Source organism: Sceloporus undulatus, chromosome 2 (genome assembly GCF_019175285.1).
Source record: "Sceloporus undulatus isolate JIND9_A2432 ecotype Alabama chromosome 2, SceUnd_v1.1, whole genome shotgun sequence".
NCBI lineage: Eukaryota > Metazoa > Chordata > Lepidosauria > Squamata > Phrynosomatidae > Sceloporus > Sceloporus undulatus.
This window is the reverse complement of record NC_056523.1, coordinates 148,906,879-148,934,273: the sequence shown is the minus strand read 5'-3', so window position 1 is coordinate 148,934,273 and position 27,395 is coordinate 148,906,879. Positions and strand designations below refer to the sequence as shown.

At 43.7% G+C, this 27,395-nt stretch overlaps 1 protein-coding gene across 1 annotated transcript; it reads left to right on the top strand.

The window, feature by feature from the left end:
• Window positions 1–321: 321 nt before the first annotated feature.
• Window positions 322–27,034, top strand: FAAP100 (FA core complex associated protein 100). Its single transcript, XM_042453564.1, is given in 11 exon segments — window positions 322–518; window positions 520–630; window positions 5,777–5,895; window positions 7,048–7,789; window positions 7,791–7,974; window positions 13,440–13,593; window positions 14,389–15,194; window positions 17,320–17,456; window positions 23,350–23,466; window positions 25,088–25,174; window positions 26,050–27,034. Coding segments are annotated over 11 exon segments (2,637 nt in total). The 5' UTR covers window positions 322–464; the 3' UTR covers window positions 26,176–27,034.
• The last annotated feature ends 361 nt before the right edge of the window (window positions 27,035–27,395 follow it).

The following is a 27,395-nucleotide window of genomic DNA, read 5'->3' as shown; positions in this document are numbered from 1 at the left end:
GTAGACAGAACAGAGGCGAGGCCCTCATCCCTTGAAACGCCTGAGCCAGGCTCCCTCCCTTCTCTCTCTGCGCCAAGACACACATATCATATGCAGAGCCCTCGCCGCCATCCCAACCTCCGTCTCCATAGCAACCGTTGCCATGGAGCAACCTTCCACCACAGCGCCCTCTGCTTTACGGCGCGTGTCGTAAACCGAGCAGGTGGAGAGAGAGAGAGAGAGAGAGAAAGAGAGCCGTAAAGTGAGGACGGGAACGAGCAACGGGGAGGGAGGAAGAGAGGGAGGCGGGGCCAGGTTGAGGCCCCGCCCCTTTTGGAGCGAGAGTGGCTGGTGGTGTGGTGGCTCTCCTCTCACAGACCCGAGAAGGGAGGCAGAGCGAGAGGAGGCAGCGCTCTGCCGGGAGTGGCTCCTCCTCCTCCTCCTCGGGCCCCCCTTTTGTGTCCCTCGCCCAGGCTGCCCCAGGCATGGCCCAGGTGGGGCACCGGGTGGACTACCTGGCGGGCTTCTGCTGCCCGGTCGGGGGGGCTGGCGGCGGGGAAGCCGCGCGTCCTCTGCCACGGCAGCCAGATTTACCTCTCCAACGGCACCGAGTACGTCTACGTCTACGACCAGGAGGGACGCCTCATGAAGGCAAGTAGCGCCAGGGACAGGGAGGCGGCGGCGGAGGAGGGGGAGAGGGACACTCCTCTCCTGCTGCTGCTGCTGCTGCTGCTGCTGGGAAGGGGGCCAGGGGCTGCCTGTCGGGGAATGGCCCCAGGAGACCCAGCACCCCGGTCATGTCATTATACTACTACCACCACCACCACCACCACCACCACCACTACTACTACTACTACTAATAAAAATAATATAATAGTATAATCATAATATATTAATAATACAATATTAATAAAATAAAAATAATATAATAATAATGTAATATACTAATAATATAATAATAATAATATAACAATATAATATATATAATATTAGTACAGGATATTATTGTATTATATTGTTATATTATTATTATTATTTTATTATTATTTTATTAGTAGTATATTACATTATTATATTATATTATATTATTTTTATTTTATTAATATTGTATTATTAGTATATTATATTATTAATTATTAGGATATTAATATACTAGTAATAAATACTAAAATAAAAATAATACAATGATATACTAATATTATAATAATTAAATAATATAATATACTAATAATATTATACTAACAATATAATTATAACACACTATAATAATATACTATAATATAATATAATTATTATAATATGATATAATATAATAATATAGTATAATAGTATAATAATAATAATAATAATAATAATATGATTTATTTATATCCTGCCTTTCCCCGAAGGAATGAAGGCAGGTTACAAGAAAGAAACGATAAAACACAGTATATATAAAATATACATTAAAATAATGCCCAAATCCTAACCCTCCCTCCCTCATCCCAGTTATAGAAATGAATTACTATATAAAATAAAATTACACTATGAATAAGAAAAGAAAAAGAAAACCAATGATAATAATGATGATAACAATATAACAATAGTCATAATAAAACTTTATTTACATCCCATTTTTCTGTTGCTAAACAATCAAAATGGCTTAGATCTAAATACCAGTGTCCAATACACAATATAGTTGCCCCTCCGTATCCACAGGTTTTTTTTATCCACAGATTCAGGCGCCCACAGCTTGAAAATATTCCCCAAAACATATAAATTCCAAAAAGTAAACCCAGATTTTTGCCATTTTTTGTAAGAGACACCATTTTACTGTGCCATTGTATATAATGGGACTTGAGCATCCACAGATTTTGTTATCCACGAGATCCTGGAACAAAATGGCAGTGGATACCAAGGACCCACTACATTGTACAGCCAATATCCTCGTATCCCCCCTCCCCTAAATAGAATTAAACATAGTACAATTAAAATTAGTCCTATTAAAAACAAATAATAAACATGGTAATAAAAACAATAATCAAAATGGTACCCAAGGAGAAGGGGAGAGGGAGCACCCCTGATCACAAAGGACACACTCTCACACGCTGCTTTTTGAAAGGAATCAGCAGCAAACTCTGAAGCTCTAACTGACCCCATCAGGTACCCAAAATGTCTCTCCTACACTTGTAGGCTGCATCAGTTAATGTGCACTTAGGCTTCTGCAAGGAAGGTGAAAGGGAGCCTCTCCCAACCCCAACCCCCCCCCCCCCCCGTTTTTTTAACCCCATCAGGTACCCAAGATGGCTCTCCCCCACCCCTTGTATGATGCATTAGTTAGTGTGCAGCTGGGCTTGGCCAAGGAAGGTGAGAGGGTGCAGCTCTGATTCCAACCCTACCATTGCTTTTTTTGGGGGGGAGGAATGAGATGCAAACTCTGAGGCTCTAACCACATCAATTACCCAATTACACTTGTAGGCTGCATTAGTTAGTGTGCAATTAGGTTTGCCCAAGGAAGGGAGTGAGGCCTCTCCCAACCTGCTTTTTTAACCCAATCAGGTATCCAAGATGTCTTTCCCATCATTGTACAGTGCATCAATTAATGTGCAATTAGGTTTCCCAATGAAGGTGAGAGGGAGCATCTCTGATTCCAGCCCCATCACTGGTTATTATTTAAATCAGAAGCAAGCTCTGAAGCTCTAACCCCGTCAGGTACCCAAGATGTCTCTTGCACACTTGGGTATTTGCATTATGTAATGTGTAATTAGGTTTGCCCAAGAAAGGTGAGAGAGAGCACCTCTGATTCCAACCCTGCCACTGCTTTTTTTTTTTTTAAATTGGGAAGCAAACTCAGAAGCTCAAACCCCATCAGGTACCCAAGATGTTTCTTGCACACTTGTAGGCTGCATTAATTAATGTGTAGTTAGGCTTGGTCAAGGAAAGTGAGAGGGAGCCTCTCTGATTCCAACCCCACCACTGCTTTTTTAAAAAAAGCAGAAGGAAATGTGATGCTGTGACCCCATTAAGTACCCAAGATGGCTCTCCCACACTTGTAGGCTGCATTTAATTAATGCACTGTCAGGCTTGGCCAAGGATGGCGAAAAGGAGCCTCTCCCAACCCCTTGCTTTTTAAAAAAAATCGGAAGCAAACTCTGAAGCTTTAATCCCATTGGGTACCCAGGATATCTTTCACACACTTGTACGCTGTGTTAATTAATGTGCAGTTAGGTTTGCCTTTTCTTCCATACATGTATTTGCTTCCTTGATTTAAAATCACCCATCAGTGTGGAAAAAAAACCCTTACAAAAAGACTGAAATTGTGACAGGGGTATAAGGTTTTTGAAGTGCTGGGTTGGAGAGAAGTCATCTGGGCAAGGAGGAACTGTATTGGAGATGTGCCTTTACTCTCTCAGTAGTTCAGTTTCACAGCAGCCTTCCTGTAATCGGTTTTGTTCATCACAGCATTATACAGCAGTAGCTACTGGAATGCTTTTATGGATGAGCTAAATGATTTTACGCAAAAGGCAGACATCAAATTGCGTACATGCTCTCTTCGTTCACTTTTCCACTTTTAGTGTTAATCCCCCCATGCTTCTTAAATTATATAAACTAGCAGAAATGTGCATGTCCCAATGAATGTCTTTTTGATATAACTTTGATTATCTGTTTTCAGCAGATGTGTTCAGAGGAATATCTATGGAGAAACAATAGACATTTGATTTTAGCAGGGATGGTAGAGCCACAAACTCTGCATTTGCAGTGGCTAAACCATACAAAGGGGAATTTGACTTAGTGTTCTACTGATATAGAAGGTAGCAGGAGATTTCCTGTGAGCACTGGGCTCTATATATTCTTTCCAGACTCAGGGCTATGACCAGCCTCTTTTGTTCTTGTATATGTCAGTCTTGTATTTAATCACTTTTCTAGTTGCCAGTGGCAAATAGAAGGTGGAAGTTAAATTCCTCTGAGCAGGGAAGGGCACAACAAGAAATAATTTTGGGCTTTATTCTACAGAGAATATTTTAGCATAAAAATCTCTGGGTTTTGAATGTTTGTCTTCTGAGAAATTGATAGGCAGGGCTACCCAATGTGAGGACCTGATACAGTATTAGCCATTTGAACCCTTAATTAAATGTTCTACTGGCTTCTATACATAGTTTTACTATAGCACCATTTTGTAGCAGTTTGGTTGTCTGTGTTTCACAATCAACTGGTACGTTGATTCCAGTTCTTGCCATTTTTCTGAAAGGGTTTAGGGATTTTGCTTTTTTGACATCTCACTTCTGTCAATTATAAATATGCCTCTGTTTTCTTGAGTAGTCCTGTAAAAGGCTTTGGAACTGTTAAAAAGGGTGCTTTTCTTGCTTTGTTAATTCTTTGTGTTGATGAACAGTGAAGTCTTTTTTCATATGGACTCCATATGATTTTCATGGCAAACCTTAGCATTATCTTAAATGTATCCCTTAAAATTTATACCCTTGATTGTTTCTAAGGAACCTTTTATGGTAATATCTGGCTCAGTCGCCTACTGTTTTTTCAAGCAGAGAATTAGGTCACAAATGGGTGAACATTTTTTTTTTTAAAATACATATTACTGGTCCTTCAGATCAAATGTAATGCTAAAAATCTAGGTTTTGCTGGCTTTCTCATGCTGAAAGCATGCTCATTTCTCAGCCCCTGAGTTGCTAACAGACATGTTTGCTGCTGCCTATTCTGAAACAGAGCCTCATCTTGGATAAAAGATGTCACTTGTTCTTCCACACAGTACAGCAGCAGTGACAATTGCTTAGAGGGTAAAAATGAAGAACTGCCTGTAAACTATTGGGTAATATAAATATTGCTGACTGCAATGTATGCTTTTCAGGGAGAAGAGCAGAAGTTGTATATCCTCAGTCAGAGAGAGGGAAAATAAGACCCAGCTGATTTATGAGACTAGAGCTTGCTTTAAATCAAAGTGTGTACAGACATAATGGCTGCTGACTACATGCCACTGGGTATATGAAATGATACCCACAGGATGTTTTGTGTGGCTAGGTACAAAATGAGCAAGAGGTAACAAACACTGCTTTGGAACTTGCCTCTTTCCCCACGTGTGGCTATAGCATTTCAAGGTGAGAAAAAGGTACTCTCAAGGTAATCTTCCCATTTAGGATACCAGGTGATAATATATGTAAGCAGGGTCACTAGATCTAGATTTTTACTGGCATTGCAATCTATTCTTCTGTTAGTCATGTAACACAGAGAAATTAAGGTGAAACTTCTCCCATTTTTACACTAGGAAAAGTTTCAGTCACAGCATTAATGGCACAAAAGCAGCCTGGAGTGTATGTGTGTAATAAAAGTGCAAGCAATTTTCACAAGAAAAAAGGGTGATAGAAGACTAAATTGATGATTTGCCCTTTTAAATTCCTTTGGAGTGAGGGCAATTTATTTTAAGAATGGTCCAGGCCTGTTTGCTTCAGAACGTCAACAATCAGTTGTAGCTTTGTGCTTGTACACCTGGCCTTCTATATTCTATACAGAATATGTCTGTTTAAAAGGAGGAGAGGAACATGGGAAGTTGCCTTAGACTGAGTCAGATTATTGGTGCATCTAGCCCTAGCTCCCCAGGGTTTCAGCAGGATTCTTTCCCAGTCCTGCCTGGAGATCCCTGTTGTTCTCTGGCTACTTCTTATCCAAGTTTAACCAGCCCTGACCCTGCTAAGCTTACAGAAGTAGACAACAGTGGGTGTGTTCACAGTGGTGCATTTCAGTGTCCTCCTTCCCATACATTTTCTTAAGATCTCCACTCCTTTCCCATTGTCTGTTTCATTTCCAGGCTGTCTACCGATTTCCTGATCAAGTTTGGCACGTGGAACTCTTGCCCCTCCATCAGCAGCTATATATTCTGTGTGCTGGAGTGGGTATTTACTGTGTGTCCTTGGACTACCCAAGCAGGTGAGAGATAGGGCTGACCTAATTTGATATTTCAAACTGTATCTGCCATCAGGTAGAGGGAGTAGTTTGAGTATGAAGGCCTGGTCAGCCTATTAGTTTATGTAGCTTTGTATCCAGGATCTCCCACAAGAGCTTCCCCTCCTCTCCAGGGTTCAGACCTTATCTGGAGGTGAACCTGGGATCTTATGCATGCCAAACATGTGCGCTACCACTTTGTAAGTATATTGTGAATGATGAGCATGTGTAGTAGTTTTGAACATTGGACTGGGACACTGGGAGACCAGGGTTTGAATCCCAGCTCAACCATGGAAATGCACTGGGCGACCTTAGGGAAGTCATACTGTCTAAGCCTCATAGAAGGGCCATGGCAACTCCCTTTCTGAAGAAACTGGCCAAGAAAAACCCATGATAGGATTGCTTTAGGATAGCCATAAGTCAGAAAAGACTTGAAGGCACACAACACCAAGCACACCAAGAAAGGTAGATTGGACAGCCTGGATAGTAGGTTTTCTACATTGCTAAGCTAGTGATATTTTGCCCCACCCACCACACACTCTGGCCTTATTTTCCAGAATGCCCCATGCAGTTTTTAATTGTTTGTAGCATGTTCATAGAGAGGCAAATCTGATGAGGACTGCAGCACTGAGTGGTTTGGGGTCTATTCTTCCCTGCCCTTACCGTACTATTTCACCAGTTCAAATTGCTTGACCACTATGTGGCAAAACACCTTGCTCCTTGGCACCATAGCAGTTGTGTGTGTCCATGCTGGAGCTGTTGTTATCTGGAAAATTATACAAGTGGGTAAAGTGTTAAAGCCCCTGCCCTAGCCCACAGCCTAAATCTTTCCTTCTTGCCCTCTGCCCACTCAGTTCCTGTTTGTGAATCACTTGTGTTGTCTCAAAGTTGGCCCTCCACTGCTCTTGTTTTCCCATTCTCAAGCTCTTTTTAGAAATGCATGTGAATCTTTAAGGCAGCAGAAGTGTTAAGCTTTGGAACCACCCTTTAGAGCAGCAGCTTTCCTTCACTTTATCCAGCTGGCTGCTCCTGAATTCAACTCTGTGAAGCGAATGCTAAACATTCTGATTTTTTTTACTTCATGTCTGAGCATTACCCTGTGGCTACTCTGAGAGCTTTTTCTTGTTTGCTTTGAAGGTTAGCGAAGCGAACGGATGGGGAGGAAAATGACTGCTACTCCAGCATTCTCCCCATGGGCTCCAGTGCCTGCACCTTTCCCGATGCCACGCTTTGCACCTTCACACTGCTCAGTGACGTCCTCGTCACCCTCTCCCAAATCCAGGGGAAGTGGTGCATGAATCTCCATGAGCTCCCGGGCCCTGAGGACCAGGAGAACTTGCCACGCCAACCCATCAGCCATGTGGACATCACCACCAGCACCAGTAGTGATGGAGACATGTCCTTAGCTCACTTTCTTCCAGTCTTGTGTTGTGCATCCTCTCCAGATGCCAGTGACCACAAAGAGGGCCTTCGCCACTCAGGAGGCTTTGTGCTGGAGGAGCCTCTCTTTAGCCTCCTCTTTGGTGTAGATGCTGCCATGCTGGATTCTCCCATGATTCTCTGTGGCTTCCCAGATGGGCAACTGTGTTCTGTGCCCTTGAAGGCCTTGAGGTCTGACAACTGCAGTCATGAAAACTCCCCTGTCAAGATCCTTCATCATTTGGAAGAGCCAGTTGTCTTCATTGGGGCCTTGAGGACAGACCGAAAGTCCCCAGATGTAGAAGAGCTGCCAGCCTATGGAGACTTGGGCTGTGATTGTGTTGTGGCCTTGGGTCACTATGGGAAAATGGTGGCCATCAAGGCAGCTTCAGGCGAAGAAGTCAAGGTTCCAGAGCTCCGAGAGTATTACTTGCAGGGACCTGTTCTGTGTGCAGCATGCAGCGGGGGGGAGCCGCATGTACTACAGCACCCATTCTGACATCTATGCTGTTGATCTGGACAGCAACACCCCTGAGGCTGAGAAAGTAGAGGACTCACCAGGAACCCTTCCGTCAGTTTTGTCTCCTGCCAGCTTGAGTATCTGCAGTGTGGTGGCACTTTCCTTATCTTCCCGAGAGTCAGAAGGTAAAAAAATGTAGTCTGAAAATTACTCTGTGGGAGAGATAACTTGGACATTGGGTTGTTGGGCGCATCTATGAATGCAGCCCTCAAAATTGCCACTGGACAGGAAAAAACTGATGAGCTATGAGGGAGAATTGCTGTAGCCACCATGTGCCTTTGCCAGGTTCTGGTTCTAGTCTTATCTGCTTTTTTTTTTTTTTAAACCATGCCCATATTGGTTTATGGTGTGGTTACACACAGAAACAATACAGACCCTGTTTGCTTCCAAAACAGGACAAGCAGTGCTGAAGGCTCATCTGCTGCAGACTACTTCTCCTAGGTCAAATCTGGCCCTGAGAGAGATGTCCCATCAGCTCCTCAGTTATTAGTGCAGAGGCAGAAAAAGGGTATGATTGTTCAACATATGAGAGATTTCAAAACTGTTCACAAAGAGGAGAAAACCAAGATAAAAAGCTATGTAAATGCCTAAAATGCCTTAGCACTGAGGCCTGACACACTGCTGAAAGGAGACCATTCCACAGCATGGCTGGTACTATAGAAAAGGCTTGTTCCACTGCTATAGGCCACAGCACAGATTACAGAGCCTCCCTTGCAATGGTTTTGGCCTGGGAAGATGAGAAAGGGCAGTGTGGGGAACTTTGCGAGGGAGTGAAAACACCACCCTACAACCCTTTGCAGGCTGGATGATGTTGGGGGAAATGGCCAAGCCACATGATGTCATTGGGTTCTCTGACCAAAACACCTCAGACAGGGAACCAGCTTTTCACAATATTCAACTCCCTTGATGGGACTGGTACAAATGAGTCTCAAGACCTACAGGGGGAAGGATGCGAGTCAACCAGAAAAGAGGGCAGGAAAGGGGCACCTTTGGTTAAAATCTGAAAACACTGCCCTGAGCTCACTACCAAATGCCACAAGTTACTCAGATCAGCCTGTGATCTCTTTCCGAGCTAAAGGCCACTGCCTAAGCTTTACTTCCCCTACCCACTTGTGTTCCCCACTGGGAAAGTGGGCAGAACAGGTAGGCAAAGGCTTGGCCTGCCACTCTCAGCTGGGCTTGCAAGTGCTGTGACTGAGTCAACCCAGCTGTAGCACTTGAGAATCCAGCCCAGAAGACTGAGCTCACTCTTCCTTTTTCCTACTCAAAGAAGTGCAAAGGAGAGCAAAACCAGGGCTCTTGGCTGGGCTTGAAGATGCCCAGTGTGGCAGATGCCCAGCCAAGATACCTTTGCTCTCCCTTACTTTTCAGGTTTCTTCCTGAGAAGCTTTCAAGCACTGACTGGGAGTCAGCTGCAGGTCTTGCAAGCCCAGGTAAGAGAGTTTTGCTCTCCCTATCTTTTCCCTGTGCCAGGAAAGAGAATAATTAGTTTGGGGTGGGGTGATCTCTGCAGCTTCCCTATGTGTTTTTCTGTTTTCCATAGTCCAGGAGCATGCTACACATGGTCCTCCAGGTATAGTTCGGCTGCAACTCCCATGGTCCTTCAGCATGGCCTTGGTGGCTAGGGATGATGGGAAGGTCAGTCCAACAATATCTGAAGGGCCAGGTGTTCCCCAACCCTGTCTTTGCCTCCTCTTGCTTTCTTCTTCAGGTAGAGTTGACTGCTTTGGACTGACCTGTATCCATTGTGAGCTGGCTCAGTGGTGCCACAACTTTATCTCAATTCTGAATCTTGCACAGCAGGTGACTTGAAGACAGCACAGATCAAGGCCAGGCTTTGAAGCCAAAAGAGGGCATTTAATAGTAGCTGAGGAGCTCTGCCCTTTTTTGGTAAAATGGTTCCATAAGACTGAGATACTAGTAGAGTACAGTGGTGCCTCGGGTTACGAAATTAATTCGTTCCGCCGCGGCGTTCGTAACCCGATGCATTTCGCAAGCCGAAAAAGGCTTTTCCAAAGCGCGGCTAGCGGTCGCATTTGAATTTCGCGCCGAAAAAAATTTCGTAACCCGAAAAAACCTTCGTATCCCGGAACAGTTTTTTTCAATGGAGCTTTTTCGTATCCCGGAAATTTCGTAACGCGGCGCATTCGTATCCCGGGGTACCACTGTATGTAGCTATTCAGAGTTACTTGCCTGCTGTGTAAGAGGTGTTTGTGTATCCTGTATGTAAGAAACAGCCTTCCTTTCCAGCAAGCATTAGTGTGGGCTCAGGGAGCCAGGACTCACATTTGTCTTTTGGGGTGAAAAGGAGTAGGATAATGCCTTGCAAATCGAAAGAGGATAAGGCCTTGGGGCTCTTTGTACCCACTCTTCCTAACAGCTCATTTATTGCTAGCTCATTTCAGTGAGGAGGTGGAAGTGACTGGCCTAAGGCTATCTATTCCTCTGTTTGTGATTCATTCATTTATACTTTTATATCCCTCCTTTTACCCAATATTAAGACTCAAATCTGCTTACAAAAACTGACCAAATGCTGGTTAAAATATAAAGACATCAATTAACACCAATAAAAGTGATTTTTAAAATGAAGTTCAACTGACTATAAGATTAAAATAATCCAAAAATCCATTAAAAGACAGAAGAAAACAGCACACCATTAGAAGTCCAGTATACTCAGTTCCTAAAAGTTTATGGGAATTAAAAACGTTTTCACTTGCTGGCAAAAAGACAAGAAGGAGGGAATCTGCCTAGCCTTTCTAGGGAGGGAGTTCCAAATCCAGAGAGCAGCTAATGAGAACTTCACAATAACAGTCTATTTTCAGAAGTTTGTTTGTGTTTCTGTCAAACTGAAAATGTCTTTATACTGACTAGTGAAGAAATCAGCAGGGGAAAGTTGTTGGCGGAATGCTGTGCTTGCAGTAGCAAACAGCAGTGGTAGTGGGGCAGGGACCTAAATGAATGAGGAAGAGACCTAGACCTTGACTTGTGTGCTGCTTGGTTTCTGAATACAACATCTCCCCCTGCTCCCTTAAAATGTCCTCAAATACCCTCTAGGGATTGGGGAGAATGTTTGATCCCCACTAAGCCACTTTAAGCCCAGGAGAGATGAATGGGAAATCTATTGTGTAAAAGGCCTTTCCTGGGCCTAAAATGGCCTGGTGAGTTTTTAAAACATGATGTAAGTTCACACCATACCTCCTACATGCATATGGGGCATTTGGGAAAACCTTTGTTCCTTTTTTATTGTGGTGGGGGAAAGGCCCTCCAAGTTCCCTTTGTGGGGCTAGTGCAGGCCCCCCCCCAGTTTTTCACACCTGTTTTAGCTGATGCTTTTCTCTTTCCTTCCAACCTCTGTGTATTCCTGAGAGCTAGGGGTCAGATAATTATTTTTAACAGAATTCAGAAAAATCCAGTGAGCCAGATTCTGGATCTAGTCCTAGACTTTGCCCCTTGGGGTATCCATATTCCACCCTTCCCTGAGTGATTTCTTCAGTTCTGCACCCATTGTCCTGATCATGAGGCCTCACAGACCAGAATGGAGTTGGGCTCCATGACAGAATGAAAAAGGAATGCAGCAAGGGCCAAGGGAGCCAGAGCTTGGCAGAGTTACTTTTTGGAGGTACCATTCCCAAAATTCTTCAACTTGCATGGCCATCAGCTGTGCTGGCTGGGTAGTTCTGAGAGGTGCATTTCACAAAAGTGACTGGAGGGAACTTCCATCTAATGCATGGTCTCACAGAGGATGCCTCTGTGCACATTTGCCCTTCTTTTCCTGGGTGCTGCAGAGTTCTTTTTATAAGTGGTTTCGCCATGCACTCCAACCCATATGCTTGAGTTGCTAGTTTTTCTGCATCCCTCCTGACTGTGATCTGTGGTGGGAGAAGCAAATGGAAGCCCCTGCTCTATGCCCCATAGAGTGCTGGGCAGCAGAGAGCTGGGAGCTTGCTTTGTAGTGAGGTGGCTGATGTAGCCACAGGGAGCTGCCATTTCTCTTCCTTTTCTCTGAGCTGCCCAGAACTGACTGCTGTGCATCTTTTCCACTCCCTCTGTAAGCAGCCTCCAAGTGCCATAGATTCTGTATTCATAATGCACCCATTTCTGATCTACGGTCTTGGCTCACAGGGTCACAATGAAAGAGTGGCAGCTTTTGAAGTAGCTTTCTTCTAAGATGTAGTGGGTTGGGGTAGGGGTGGAATAATCCCACAAATGCATCCATAGCTCTAAAATATTAAAAACAGATCAGCTGGCATGGTCCTTTTTACAGGTATCAGTTTATTTGGAATAACTACAGCCATATGATCCAATCCAAGACCCTGTGTTTATCACACTGCCCATAGAATCTTAGAGCTGGGAGGGACCGCAAAGGCCATCTACGCCAACCCCTGCCCTGGAATAATGTTCAACTAAAACACATCAGAAAAGATGCCTATCCAGCCTCTGCTCAGGTTTTTCTTGCTGGGGTTTTTCTATGGACCTCTGATTCATAAGGATTTCTTTATCATTGCCTTCCTTCAAAGAAAAGGCAGGGGAAATAGGGGCCTTCACATCTCATTGGACTGCAGCTTGCATTTCCTATTACCATTGACTAAACTGGCTAGAGCTTTAGAGCATTTACGTGACGTCAGCAATGAGAATTACAATTCATAATGTTGACCACCTGTGACTTTAAAATTCCCACTCTTAGGAGCTACCTAATCTAATGCCCTGGGATTGGAGCTATTTCCAGCCAGTTAACCCATCATTCAGGTTACTGCATGCTATGGAAACAAAGGATAGGAACTAGTCAAGAAAGACACACCACCCCATTGTGTTGTGCTTGCTGACCTAGAGACTCAAGTAGCAGCCTCCTTGTGTCACTTCCCAGCCCAGCATCGTGAAGGAAAATGATACAGGCCTCCCATTTCAAGCAAAGATTGATTCACATATGTAGCTCATCTAAATGAATCATTTGTGGTCTCTAAATGAGGGGTGGTTAATAATAATAATAATAATAATAATAATAATAATAATAATAATAATTTATTTATATTCCGCTTTTTCACAGGGAATGTGTGGCCTTGCATATGTTGTTGGACTGCAGCTCCCGTCAGCCTTCGCCAGCAATGAGAGATGAAGGGAGTTGTAGTGCAGCAACATCCGGGGGGGGGGCACTGTTCTCCATCCTTGGTCTTGATGCAGGGAATACATGCACCTCCAGACATTTTGGACCCAGTTATGATTATTCACTTATCCTTCCTTCCATCTTATCTTGGAGTGCCTCCTTGTGCCAGGTTCTTGGCTATTTTCTCTTGAGAATACAAAGTAGAGGGGAACTCACAAGACAGTTTTGTTATATGATCTTGCTTGCTAGGAAATGCCTTGCATGTAAATGTGAAACAAGCAAAAGGCTCAGGGTAGAGCAGTTCCTACAGAAGTCATGTACAGTACTCTGTTGGTGGAACATCTTTTAATACTTGAAAAGTAACCTATTTTGTGAGCCGAACATCTTTTAGTGCCTCAGAAGGGGGGGGATGACAGTATGTGGAAGGGGGACCGCAGCTTTCTTGTGGCTAGTTCCTGCTCCTGCTCTGATTCATGTTGCTCTTCTCAGGTGAGTCGGAACTTCTGGCTTTATCTGCTAAAGGCCGCCTCATGACCTGTGGCTTGTGCAGTCCAGATGATACACAGCCTGTCAAAATGAACCCAGATAAAGCAGGGCAGAGGATCAAAGAACTGCTGTCTGGAATTGGCCATGTCTCAGAGAGGTAATATCAATTTGTTGTTGACTGTGTACGTGTGTGTGTGTGTGCGCATTTGTTCATGCAGAAATGTTACATACCCATGCATTAACAAGTGCCAAACTGCTGAATTGAGATGCTCAATTTTGCTTAAACCTGCCTAGATTATCCTGCCTGAGCGAGGGAAATGGGACTTGGAGATCAGATGGCAGTATTACTGCTAAAACTCTTCCTATCAGTTTGTTAGCTCTGTTGCCAGTTCTGAAGAAGGGACATGCCTTAGCAAGAATGATTAGGAAACTATTCTTGAATATATATGTATTTCTTTTCCTCTGGACGTGTTATGGTATATTGATTTGACCATGGATATTTTTGCATAGCAAAAAGTTAAGGCAGCCATGATGTCAGTAGCTATGTCCTTGGATGTGCAGGTTGAAGGGAGACAAGAGGTGGGAGCCTGGGGAAGTTGGCTGTTCGATGTTCCAGTGATGGTGAACCTTTTACAGACCAAGTGCCCAAATTGCAACCCAGACCCCACTTATTTATTGCAAAGTGCCACGTCCCTTTGGCTTTCTAGTAAGAAACTCTGGCAAACTCTGTGCTAGGGCGACAGCATGTGTGCCAACAGAGAGGGCTCTGTGTGCCTCCTCTGGCACGTGTGCCATAGGTTCGCCATCACTGGAAGCCTTTGTGGAGTTAGTTCCATTGGCCTGATGCTGCTTTTCATCTCTTTGCTTTCATATTCAAGCCAGAGTTTGACCATTTTAGTTGTGAAAAATTAGAATCAGCACAATTCAATATTTTCTCTTTTGGTCTCTGCAGAGTGTCATCCTTAAAGAAGGCTGTGGACCAGAAGAACCAAGCATTGACATGCCTGAATCAGGTGATGAGTGTGAGTGCAGCTTTGCTGTCGAGCCAGAATGGTCAAAAGCCTATCACTTGTACCATTACGGCCCACTGGAGCCACATCCTGGTTCAGGACACCTTGGCAGTTTCCTGTATCTTGGAGAACCTGAGCGAGTGCAGCTTGGAGCGAGGCTGGACCTTCTGTGTCCAGTTGTTTGCCAGTTCCTGTGACTTTGATGAAGGCTCCTCAGATTCTGCTACTACTTATACTTTCCCCATAGATCAGCTCCTTCCTGGAAACAAGACGGAGGTGACCCTCCCACTGGGCCCTGCAGAAGGCTCTAAGATAGAGCTACCTTTCATAGTCTCCTGTTCCCTCTACTACAGCCTACAGGAAATCCTGGGCACTGTCTCGGAGTCCACTGAGCTGCTGGATGACCTGTTTTCTGATGATTCTCCAGGCCTTTGTCCAGACAGAGAAGGCATCTGTCTGCCCTTGAAGGAAGTCACCGTTGACCTCCTGCAGTGCCTTCGCTTGGAAAGTGGCAGCAGTACATCTGATGGGACCCTGCCTGCAGCTGCCATATCACTGCCTGGGGACCCACTCCACACCTTTCTGAAATTGTCCCAGATGCAGTCTGACCTTGAGAGCATTGAAGGGAATGATGAGCTAGTTCCAAGAGCACTGAACACTCTGGGAGAAGGTTACTTGGCTCCCTCGGTGGCTTCAATCAAAGTGTCTTCTGAGCTGCTGAGAACTGCCCTGAAGGACATCTGTGCAGGTGCGGGATTCAGACAAATGCAGGTGTTCTGGGTGCTTTTCCTCTGTGAGAAGTTAGCAATGTGTCCCCCTAGGCTGTTTTTGCAGCCCTCAGTCCCTCCAGACATTCCCATAGTGCCCTTTTTCAGAACGGCCTCTCTGGAAGCCTCCAGGAGCAGCAACTCACCTTTTAAATATGTAGCAGGAGGTTCCAGCACCGTTTAATATCACAAAATACTAATTTTTCAAAACCAGGATTGAACTTTTTTGGCAGTCAGTACAGTTCTTGGAGGGTCTCATTGCATCAAATGTCCCTCTGGATCTATTATAGTGGCCCACCCCTGTTTTAGTATTTACAGGCTGTCCCTTCACTGGCAGTTTCCAGATGAAATTTACAGATCTTGGAAAAATTGCTTTTGAAGACAACAAATCCAGTTGGGGGAGTTCTGAGAGTTGTAGTTCTAAAGCTCTGGCTGTTCTGAAGCTGTTGGAGGGTGGTGATAGAAGGGGAGAAGGGGAGAGGTTCACTTGGCAACTGGTGAGGTTAACCCATTCTTGGGAAGCCTCAGTCTGAGGCCAGTTCAGCTGGCTGGCATTTTGTATTTGTTTCATCACACTTACATCCTGCCCTTCCTCTAAAAAGCTTCATACATATCTTTCCCTGTGGTGTCTGCCCTGCCCCTTGTTCCCACTTACTTTCCTGGGCCAGACTTGCTTTGCATCAGTATTAGATTTATGTGAAGTACTTTCTGAGTGGTCTTTCTTCCATTCACTGATGAAAATGCAAGCTACCCAAGTCAGTCTTTGCTTCTGCACTGTCTTTGGGCCAGAGTTGAAGCAACATGCAAGTGGCTTCAGATGAATTTTAATAAACTCATGAGATAAAACCATCTCTTTCCCAGCATCACCCATGTGAACCTTTTCTGGAGAGAAAATAGTGGATTTATACTCACATGCCTCATTCCTTTGGATGTTTCTGCAAGATCCTGCTTGATCCTGTCTGAACCTTTTTTTTAAAAATGTATTTCCAGGCTACAGATGGGTGGCATGTGGCCACTGCTTTGCCTGGAAAAAAATAGTTGGTAGAATTCCAGGTGAATAATTGATATGGATTAAGGCCTTGTGCCAGGACGTCTCCAGAGTAATGGGAAACCATTTCCTTCACTGATCCCAGAACTGGGATTGAAATGGGATTCTTCTTCTATCCATAAGCACTTGGTCTTGAAAGGCCCCAAAGAGCTATTTTAAGCATAGGAAAATGGCTAATGGAATGGCCTGGGATTGAAATTCTCCAGTAATACCTTTTTTTAAAAAATCATTTTTAACATTGTTAACAAAATTCATGCAGAATCTTTTCAGGGACCATAAGAAGTTAGAGGAGGGTGTCCTGGATGCCTATTTTTACTGCTCACCAGCACTTTCAGTTCTCAAATGCTATAGCCGAGGAGACTTGTCTAAAGGTGCTCAGTGATGAATGATTTATTAATTAAAAAACCCCAGTGCTTTTCAGCCTGTGTGTGCTCTCAAAGACATTCTTCAGGGACTATTTGCAATTTACCTTCAGAAATTTCTGGAGCTGAAACATTTACTGGACAAAAAGAAAAATGAGAAAGGCCTTTCAGGGTATATACAGGCTGTAATACATTTCACTTTTTATTAATAAATCATTCATCACTGAGCATCTTGTGATGTGACTTCTGTTTTATGCTAATTGTATTGTGATCTCCCCAGTTTTTGTTTCCTCTCAAACACTATAGCAAGACAAGGGAAGCTTTCCAGCCAAAGTAGCAGCAACATCTGAAAGGGAATTTCCTGGAGAGACAGGATGTCCCACCTACTTTGGACCCCTAGACAAGGGGCTCCACCATAGTAATGTGGCATCTCCACCACTACATGTCAGTGTTCAGAACCTTCCAACTCTCTGGCCAGGGGCTTCCAAGCTCTGGAGCATTCTATACCAGACCAGTTCTTACACTCAGTCAGGATGTCAGACTTCCATCAAAGCAGTCTTGTGCCTTCACTGTGGCCATATTGTGCTTGAGAATGTGGTCAGTGCCCTCCTGGTCTGTTTGGAGAGTAAAGGCCAATCCACCAACCCCAGTAGCCCCAATCATGATGTCTTCCTCTCTTTTGTTGTTGTTGCTCAGATGTGTCGCTGTGCTGTGCTGTGCTGCGGTGGCTGCTGGCAGAGAACGTTGAGGCGGATTCCCTTCGGAGTCAGGAAAGAGCAGAAGTGCGAGGGCTGGCCCCGGACGGAGGCGAAGTGCAGCTGAACATCCGAGAGGCAAGGCATGAGTTGCAGAAGGGGCCTGTAGAAAGGTGCAGGTGGGGTCTTCTAGCCAGAATCTTGAGTGGGCTTGATTCAGCTTTACAAGATCCACTTGGCAAGTCCTGTCCTGTCTTGACCTGCCTATGGAGTTAGCCTCTTGACTCGGGCTGCTGGAGTCAATGTGCAAATGTAGTACTGCTTCTTATCTTATAAGATCTGTGAGTATGTCCCCAGTCCTCCTTATTTTCTCGGGAGTCTGGGGCTTAAATTCAGTTGCTACTCCTGATTAAAGTAAACTCCCTGAATCAACAGCTGAATTATGAGTCAACACACATGTAAATCCCATTGAGTCAATAGGTTTAATCCAGGTTGGACTAACAGTAGGATTCAGGATTATGTATCTTTACAATTGGACAAGAGAAAAGATGTTCTAAAATATCTGAGTCAGAGGAGCAGAGTCTTCTCTTTGACCACCCTGCAATTGATTGAAGACATTTCCTTCTCTTGGGTCTTATGCAAGAGTTGGAGGATTGAGCTGGCGGATCAGGGATTGTCCCATAGTTTTGTGCAGCTCCAGTGCACATCCACAACTCTTCAGTTATATTGCATGTCCTGTTCTCTGGTTTCTTTGACTTGGGAAATAACTGTTGCATGTGCAGACTAGAAGACCATAGTGGGCACAAAAATCTTGCTGGTTGGGAAACTCCACATGGACTGATTCCAATCTGTAGGTGTGGGTCCCCATCCCCAGTGTTAGAAGGAAATAAAAATCCCTAGCTGGCCATGTCTGTTAAATGTAACAATAATGGGGAGACTGCCAGGGGCAGTGTCTTAAGTTTCTGGCTCCAAACCTCTTTCATGGCTGCCATTCTTTCTTGGCAGCTTGACTAAGAAACGATGGATTAAATTGAGTTTAGCCACAGGACCCTTTATTGTCTTAGAAGCCATATTGACTCTCCAGTGTATCAAAAGGATCTATGCCATTTCCCTGGGGGCAAATTATACAAAAGCACATATTTGAGGTAGCTGTGTTGTCCATGCAACAAAGTACAACAAAATCCAAAATCCACATTTCGGATACATTTATTAGGCCAACCATAATGCACAAAATACATCAGGCAAGTTTTTGAAGTTTCACTGGCTTCTTCATCTTCATCATGCAAGGATATTAAGAAGAAAAGTGATAATGTTAGAATCATAGACCTTTGTTTTGTCTCAGACGTTACCTGTTATCAGTTAAGATTGGAGGGATTTTGATGCAGGCAGAGGCCACTCCCTTTCTTGGCTTTGTAGAGACTGGGAACAAAGGGCAATAAAACACAGGCAGTAAAATTTCAAATCCATTAGCAGCAGCAAAGTAACTTCCAATGAGATCCAGGCAGTCTTTGTTCCATGTGAAGCTAACTGCCCCCTTTTTTTTTCCTTTGGGTTGGTCCAGTAAAGATACTGTATCACTGTTTTGTGGATTTTGGACAAAAGCACATGTTACACAAGAGCTTTCAGACTGGCTGCTCCTCTTACCTCCTGGTTCTAGCTTTGGTCAATCTTCCTTGCTTTGGACTTTGGAGGTCGGCCCACTGGTGCCATTTGGCTATAAGAGTGAGGTAACTGGCTGGCTTTTTTGTTTATCAGCATTGCTACTTTTCCGTTCATTCTTCTGTGCAAAGGAGAGGCCAGTCAAGGTGGAGTTGCTGAGCTCTAGCTGCTCCCCACCCTTAAATCCTCTTGGAGCAGCAAACGGTGGGTGTTAATTGCTAGCTGCTTCTTTTGCCTTGGCTGGTCAACTTTACAGAGAGAAGATTGACTGAGCATGGCGGCAACTAGATTCCTCTGGCTATGCGCAGGAGAGTGTTAATAATGCCAGTGTGATTAGTGGCCACTAATTCTGTTCCCACTAAACCTCCTAGATTAAGTTTGTGCGGGGAGGACACATCTCATTGGGACATAGACAAGAAGCCACCCCATTTCAGCAAAATGCAAGGGCTGTTGTCCTAGTGTGTAAGCCAGTCTACTCTGGAATACCAATTCACATTTTAAGTACAATGTATTTAGTAAGTTTTGGCAGAACCCTGTAAATTAAGGGAAGATAGAAATAGAAAATTTCTAAATATATTAATTAAGTATACTAATCTGGACTCTCTTTGGGATTTGTGAAGTTTCTAGGAGAGAAGGAACACTACATCTGGGACATCAGGGATTGTCATGGTTGGGGAGGGAGAAGAGATGTTTCTGAGTGTGGTAGCATTTTTGTACATGTCCAGAAGGCTTGCTACTGGTTGTTCAAGCTTCCACTACCTTATCTGGGGCCAGGAGGGAGCTTTACATGATTACTTTATTTCATTTATTACATTTTTACCCATCTTTTCATTTAAAAATAGCTAACAAACATAATTAAAGTCAAATTATTACCATTCTACTTTTACATCTATTAAGTGTCTTTTTAAAAAAAAAATGTTGCAAAGTGTCTTACTGTAATTTTAAAATAATATAGATGTAAACAAAAAACGCCTCAATCATCAATTATATAAAATTACACCTTCACCAAGGATAACAAAATCAAAGCAATAATGAATTGGCATAATCTGTTGTTGTTGTTGTTATTATTATTATTAACCTTTATTTATGAAGCACTGTAAACTTACACAGCGCTGTACATACAATCTTAGATGGTTCCCTGCCCTCGGGCTTACAATCTAAAAAGACATGACACAGAAGGAGAAGGGAGTGGTGGAGGGAAAGAGTAAGAGGTCCAGCAGTTCCTCTCTACCTCCAAGGCCTGGACCAAGGCAGATGGACTGGAGGGAGGGCTTGGCTTCATAATGGATGGTTAATCTTCTTCCAGGGAAAATACATACTCTCAAGTAGGATAATACATATACAGTACATAGCAATACAGGAAATGGTTTGATAAACAGGCACCAAAAGAACATCAAACAGTAAGCAACAATTATGCAATGCCTGGGAAGGCTTCTCTGAACTCCGCTTTGAAGATGGTTAAAGAAGTGATCGCTCTTGCTTGCGGGGGAAGAAGGTTCCAGGAGTGAGGGGCAGCGAGTGAAAAGGGGCAAATCCAGGATAGGGCAGAGGAAATCCTGGGCTGGGACAGCAGACCTTGACTACCAGAATGGAGGGCCCTAGTGGGAAGGTGAGGAGAAAGAAGGTCTGATAAGTAAGGAGGGGCCAGTCCATGGAGGGCTTTAAATGTCAGCAGCAGGAGCTTATACTGAATGCGGAAAGGGAGGGGGAGCCAGTGAAGGGATGCCAACACAGGAGAGATGTGGTCAGAGCGGTGGGTGGAAGTGATAATGCGTGCAGCTGAATGCTGGACAGAGATTAAAGGACGGAGGTGAGAAAGAGGAAGCCCAGCCAGGAGGACGTTACAGTAATCAAGTCGTGAGACCACTAGGGCATGGACCAGAATCTTGGCAGTAGAGGCGGAGAGATATGGTCAGATTTTGGCAATATTGTACAAAAAGAATCTACAAGCCTTGGCTGTGGTCTGGATCTGAGGGATACACGACAGAGAAGAGTCAAAGATAAAGCCAAGACTGTGGGCTTGCTGGACTGGTTGAATAGAAATGTTGTCCACAGAGACAGAAAAGGAGAGTTGAAGGGTGGGCTTAGGAGGAAAGACAAGAAGCTCCGTCTTGGACATGTTGAGCTTCAAACGCCGATGGCGCATCCACTGCGAGACAGCTGTGAGACAAGACGAAACTTGCTGTTCAAGCCTTGGAGAAAGATCAGGGGTGGAAAGATATAACTGGGTGTCATCGGCATACAGATGGTAGGAAAAACCAAAAGAGCTAATGAGTTTTCCTAAGGACAGTGTGTAGAAAGAAAACAGAAGGGGACCCAGAACAAAGCCCTGGGGAACTCCAACAGATAAGGGAACAGGAGAAGAAGTCTGACCTCCTGCAACTACTGCAAAAGCTGCCATGTTGATTTCAACTTATGCAACAACCCTATAAATGAGAGATCTTCAAGAGTAATCAAAACCTTGCCCTATTTAGGTCTTGCAGATTCAGGACTGTGCCTTCCTTGATTGAATTAATACACATATAGTGTGTTTTCCCTCTTTTCCTATTGTCTTCCATTTACCAAGTATTATCTTTTTTTTCCAGGCTGCATCTGCACTGCAGAAATAATCCAATTTGACACCATTTTAACAGCCATGGCTGAAAGCTACAGAATTCTGGGATTTGTAGTTTGTTGTGGCATCAGAGTTCTGACAGAGAAGGCTAAATATCTCACAAAAATGTTACTCCCAGAATTCCATAGCATTGAGCTATGGCAGGTAAAGTGTTGTCAAACTGGATTATTTCTGAAGTATGGATGCAGACCCAGTTAATCATGTAATCACATGATATGTCCAAAGTACAACTTCAATTTAGTCATTTTTGCTTCTATGGATTGTTCAGGCTTGATTTAAGACTGTTTGTCTTTTTATCAGTCCATAGTATCCAGAGAACTCTTCTCAATTACCACATTTCAAATCAGTTGATTTTCTCCCTGTCAGAGTTCTTCACTGTCCAGCTTTCACAATCACACTTTAAAAAAAATACTATGGCCTGAATGACTCTGACTTTGGTACTTAATGCTATGTCTTAACAATTGAGGATTCTATCTGTTTCCTTCACAGCTTCCTTTTCAAGTCTTAGTCTTCTGATTTCTTGACAACAGTCTCCATTTTGATTGACTGAGCCAAGATACTATTTCTGTGTCTTTGTTGCACACTTTAAGGTTAGGTAAATCATCTGTGGCCATTATTTTTGTTTTCTTACTATTAAACAGTAACCCTGCTTTTGCACTTTCTTTCTTAACTTTCATTGGCATAATACTAGTACTTAAATTAGCCAATCACATCTCTAAACAAGTCTGCTTCTTGACTCCCTTGCTCAAGCTGTTCAGCATTCTAAAAGTTGCACCAATGTTATGCTGCTAATATACCATCAGAACATTAAAGTTTAGATTATGTACAGCAACTTTATAATACCTTTGATGTTTGAGTTGGTGTATTATCTGTATTGGTTAGTTCCAGGTCCTCCCATCCATTAAAAAAAAAAGGAAGTTGTGATGCGTCAGGTTTCTTGTGCTGTTCTAAGCTTTGTGGTATGTATTTTTTTTTTCTGGCTAATAGAAGAGACAGTGACTATGCACTGGGATACTTCTTCATGGGGAAGATCCAGTGGACTTTTTCACTGTTAAGAAGACAAAAGTGCTTAGGGTAGTAGGCTGGGAAACACAAGGTGCTGTTCTCACCTTTGTCTTTATCTGGGTGAAGGCAATAAACCGTTTCCTTGCTCCAAATTCATATATATATATATCTAGAAGTATTTTCCCCCTACAGAGTTTTGAGTATGGTGTTGCAGAGCATTGTGGGAGGTACTGTGAGAGGAATATTTTAGAGCAAAAAAACAGGAACACTATTGGTTTACTTTTGTATGTTTTTGTATTTAACCTGCAATTTGACCAGTGATTGAAATTTGAAGTCATTTTTTATAATTTTAAACATTGAGAATTGTTCTAGGATAAAATGATTAAAACCTAAATAAAAACAATTTGTAAGCTCTCTGAAATAATATATATATATTTTAAAAACTCCTATGAGTTCTGTATTGCATATTTTCTAAAGCCTACATGCTGTGTGACAAATGATTAAGTCTCACAATCAGTAGAACTAGCCAACAGGTACCTGGGATGGTAAATCGCAGTTCAGCCATAAACACACTTGGTGTCTTGGTTGCAACACCAACTTCACTTTACCTGTAGAATGTAAAAAAGTAAAAGTAAAATAAAAGTAAACTAAATGATATGCTTTTTAAAACGATGATGATTGAGACACTTCCTTTTTAATGTTCACCATTCAGCAGACGTTATGGCAATTATGCTATGTCTTGTTTTACCCCAGGTGGCTGTCAGTGACATGAACTCAGCAGGCCCCATCCAAGCTGTTGAGATTGTCATCCAGAGCTCCCCGCTGGCCAACATGTGCCAGCTGCACCATGCCGTGGTCAGGCGGATTCAGGTATGTGAGATTCTTGAGAGGGGTGGCTGGTGGGGTGCGAGGAGGAGAGAACACTATATGTCTATCCAACAGCTTGTAGAAACTTGTATCACATCGGAAAACCTGTATATATTGATGACCATTCAAAGAACTACAGTTACAGTTAAACAACCTGTCCATCTCTCTCCTAATAGTAGAATCTGGGGTCCAGTGAAGCTGAGTGGTGGTAAAATCAGGACAGGCAAGGGGAAGCACTACACAGCAGATAGTTATGCTATGGAAAATGCCACTACAAGATGTTGTGTTGGCCACCAACCAGCTTTAAAAGGGAATGGGACAAACACATGGAAGATGAAGCTATCAATAGATGCTAGTCATGATGATGACATCCTCCCTTCAGTAGCCTGTGCCTCTCAATCAATACCAGCTTTTGGGGAGCATGAGTGGAGGGTGCCATTGTCCTCATGCTTTGCTTAGATACATAGATATATAGCTGATAATTGCCGGGAAAGAAAATTAGATCATAGGTGGCATTGGGCCTGATCTAGTAACACTGTGGAATAGGAGATGTGCAGCACCTCCCTTTAACCCCATCCTCTGCAAATTGGGATTAATACATGAAGTGTACCCTTAGTCCCTTACTGTGTTGGGTACTTTCAGGACACATACCCTTGCCCTGCCCCCCAAAACCTACTTCTATCCATCCTTTTTGGAAGCAGAGTTGAACATAACTTTGCTTTTCATGCTAAAAAGCAGTTCTGGTCTGAAGTCTCAAAGGAATTGGTCTGCAATGAAAAGAACAAGCAAGAAGTGGGTGACTTTTTGCTTCTCTTTCTCTCTTTGTGTATCTTCACTACCACAGGTTTGCTGCCTTCACTATCTCTGAATATAGGTGTTTCCTTACACCTTTCTTTCTAACAGTGCAGGACAATACATATTTTTCTGATTACATATTTATTTTCTTATTGACCCAGGAGATCCCCTTAAGGGAAAAGGGGAAAATGGAGATACTCTGTACTGTTTGGATCCTATGTGGAAAGTGCAGATGTTATGATTAGATGACTAAGAGCCAGATTTTATTCATACATTAATTTATATTCTGTCTTTATTCTTTATCTCTGTATTCTTGTGTTCCCAAGGCACCTCATTTGTTGTTATTGTTCTGTGCCTTCAAATCATTTCTGATTTATGGTAACCCTAAGGTGAACCTGTCACAGGGTTTTCTTGGCAGGTGTCTTTAGAGGGGGTTTGCCATTGCCATTTTCTCAGGCTGAGAGACTGTGACTTGCCAAGGTCACCCAGCAGGATTCAAACCCTGCTCTCCAGAGTCATATTCTAATGCTCAAAACACTAACCACACTGGCTCTCAAGGCATCTCATGGTATAAGCTAAAACAAAATATAGTTAAATGATGGGTGATTCAAAAGTCATAGAACAATTAGACAAACAATTGAATTAAAATATTAAAACAGTTTAAAAGACAGTTAAAAATAGTAAATAATGATAAAACTACAATTAAAAGACCTTCTGAAACAGGCAGTTAACAGGCAAAGGCCCAGATAAACAAAAAAGATTTCCAAGTTAACAAGTCTTGACTTGGCTTTAAATGAGTTAATGTTTCATTGTGTTTTATTTTACATAGGCTCTGGTTTTGGAGCAAGCAGCCCAGGAATCTTCTCCACCAGATATCCGTGTGCAGTACCTCCACCAGATCCAAGCCAACCATGAGGTAAGCAGTGTTTCTGCCCTGGAGCAACTCGGGTTCTTTCCATGTGTTGCATGAACAGATACTTGTCATGTATTTGTGCCTGGACTGTTTCAGAGAGAATGTGTGTGTATGTAGGAGGTGGAACAGGGTAACAGGAGGAAACAGGATAAAGTGGTTGCAACCACAATCCCTTGCACTTGGGCTGAGCCCTGGGGTTGCATCTGCACAGAGCAGGTTTTTTTTGCATTTCCCACCTGCCTTGAGAGACCCCTCAGCTCTGTAAAGCCAGCCTACACCACCTTTGTACTGGAATCTGGGTTGACAGAGTAAATGACAGGGAATGGATTTATGGCTTGTTCTGTAATTGCTGGTCTGAGACAGGCAGTTGGGCTGACCCAATCTGGCAGCGGTTGTGTTCATTCTGTTTACGCTTTCCATAACTTGATTAGTAACCCCTTTCCCTCTCCTCTCCCCCCGCCTTCTTTCAGCCTAGGGCTTACAGCACACATTTATATAATGGATTCCATATGATTCAGGAGCTGGAAATGTAACCCTTTTGGGTGCTAAGGTTTTCACTTAAGGGCTCCCTTTTGGTTTTCCCCTCTTTCCATCCCTATCCACCCCCATTCAGCAGCAAGGAAAAGTGCCTTCCATTTTCTGCATTAATGTATGTCAGTGCTTTGGTGCTTTCATAATTTGCCAGCGTTGGGGTGGGTTGGGATGGCAAAGACTGGGTGGGATAGGGCAAATCTCAAAGCCTAGGGATGAGGAGCATAAATGTGGAGGAAGAAACCAAGAGCACTGTGTTACCTAGAAGGGAATCCTGCCTTATTTGGCTTTGGGCCAGCTTAATGGAATAGACCTCAGCACCCTCTGACACCACTCCTCTCTTCCAGATGCTGCTAAAGGAGGCCCAGTCTCTTCGTGACCAGCTGTGCTTAGGGAACAATTCAGATGCTACGGTGGAGAAGCTCCTGCATGTTTATCGGCAGCTGCGCAACCCCAGCCTCATTGTCTTGTGAGCGCCAAGCTGTGGTTGGTTACCTGTCTTCAGGACTGGTCTTGGATGATTTCACTGCCATTTCTGCTCAGTGCCAGTACAGGATGAAGGGGAACAGCTGGCTGTACACCTTGTGAACTGACTGAGGGCTGGTGTAGAGGCATAGCCAGGAGGAGGAAGAGGAGGGGAAATTCCAGCTGGGCAAGCCTGGGGTCCAAATGGGTTGGTTCCAAAGGCTGAAAGCTCTTGGGCTCAGCCTTTCCATTTGTCCTCTGTTTTCTCCAGCCACCCCCCCACTTCTCACCTTTTAAAGTGGTCATTTCTTTTCTGCCAGGGTCCTGAATTCCTGTCCATTCTTGGCAGGTTTGATTGGTGCATTGTGGCAGTCTCACACACAGGCAAAGAGTTTGATCAGATGGCCTGTGTACAAAGCGTGTGTCAAGCATTTGTATGTACATGTGTGTTGCTTGGGTGGCCAATAAGGTGCTGTAATGGGTGTGGGTGGTGTGTTGTGGATCACGCTTGACGTTGCTAGTTTAGCTTCTTTTGCTTTTGGTGGTGGTCGCTTTGCTGTGGCAGGCCAGAGTCTGGTGAATTGTATGTGGGAAGGGAAGGGGGCAGGTTCTGCTGGAAATATAATCACTTCTTATTCTTTCCAGACAGCAACAACATCAAAAAAAGGGCTATGCCTCTAGCTGTGTCATATTTTTGGAAACACTGTGGAAAAACCCCCTCAGATGTCATACAGTACACACTAAGTAACACAGAGGTGCTCTTAGTATGGTACCCCTTTTTCTAATGGGGCGCTTTGCTCCTTTTTCCAGTATTTGTCCTTTCTATATAAACAATGTACTTGTCTGTTTCCATGGTGGAGACTAATACACAGTTGTGTTTTTTGTTTCATTTTGTTTCTCCCCTCCCCTTGTGTGGGTGTTTTACTACCTTCCTTCTCAAAAGGACACAAATCTATCAATCCCAGTATTTTGTCAAACCTTCACCTGCCATGAGAGGCTGCCTTTGCCGTGCAGTCTGTCAGCATCTCCTTTCTTTCTCTGTCTACCAGCAGGTCCTTGGGAGCTTGGGGGCCTTGGCTGCAGCCTCCCCACTGAGCTAATGCTGCCGCGTCCACTTTAAAAGCTGCCTGCTCCTGATGAATAATTGAAAAGCCATTCAGTGCGCTTGCTGGCCAGCACTAAAGGCCATTAGGAAATGCTCCAACACTCAGGGGTGAAAGATGGGTGC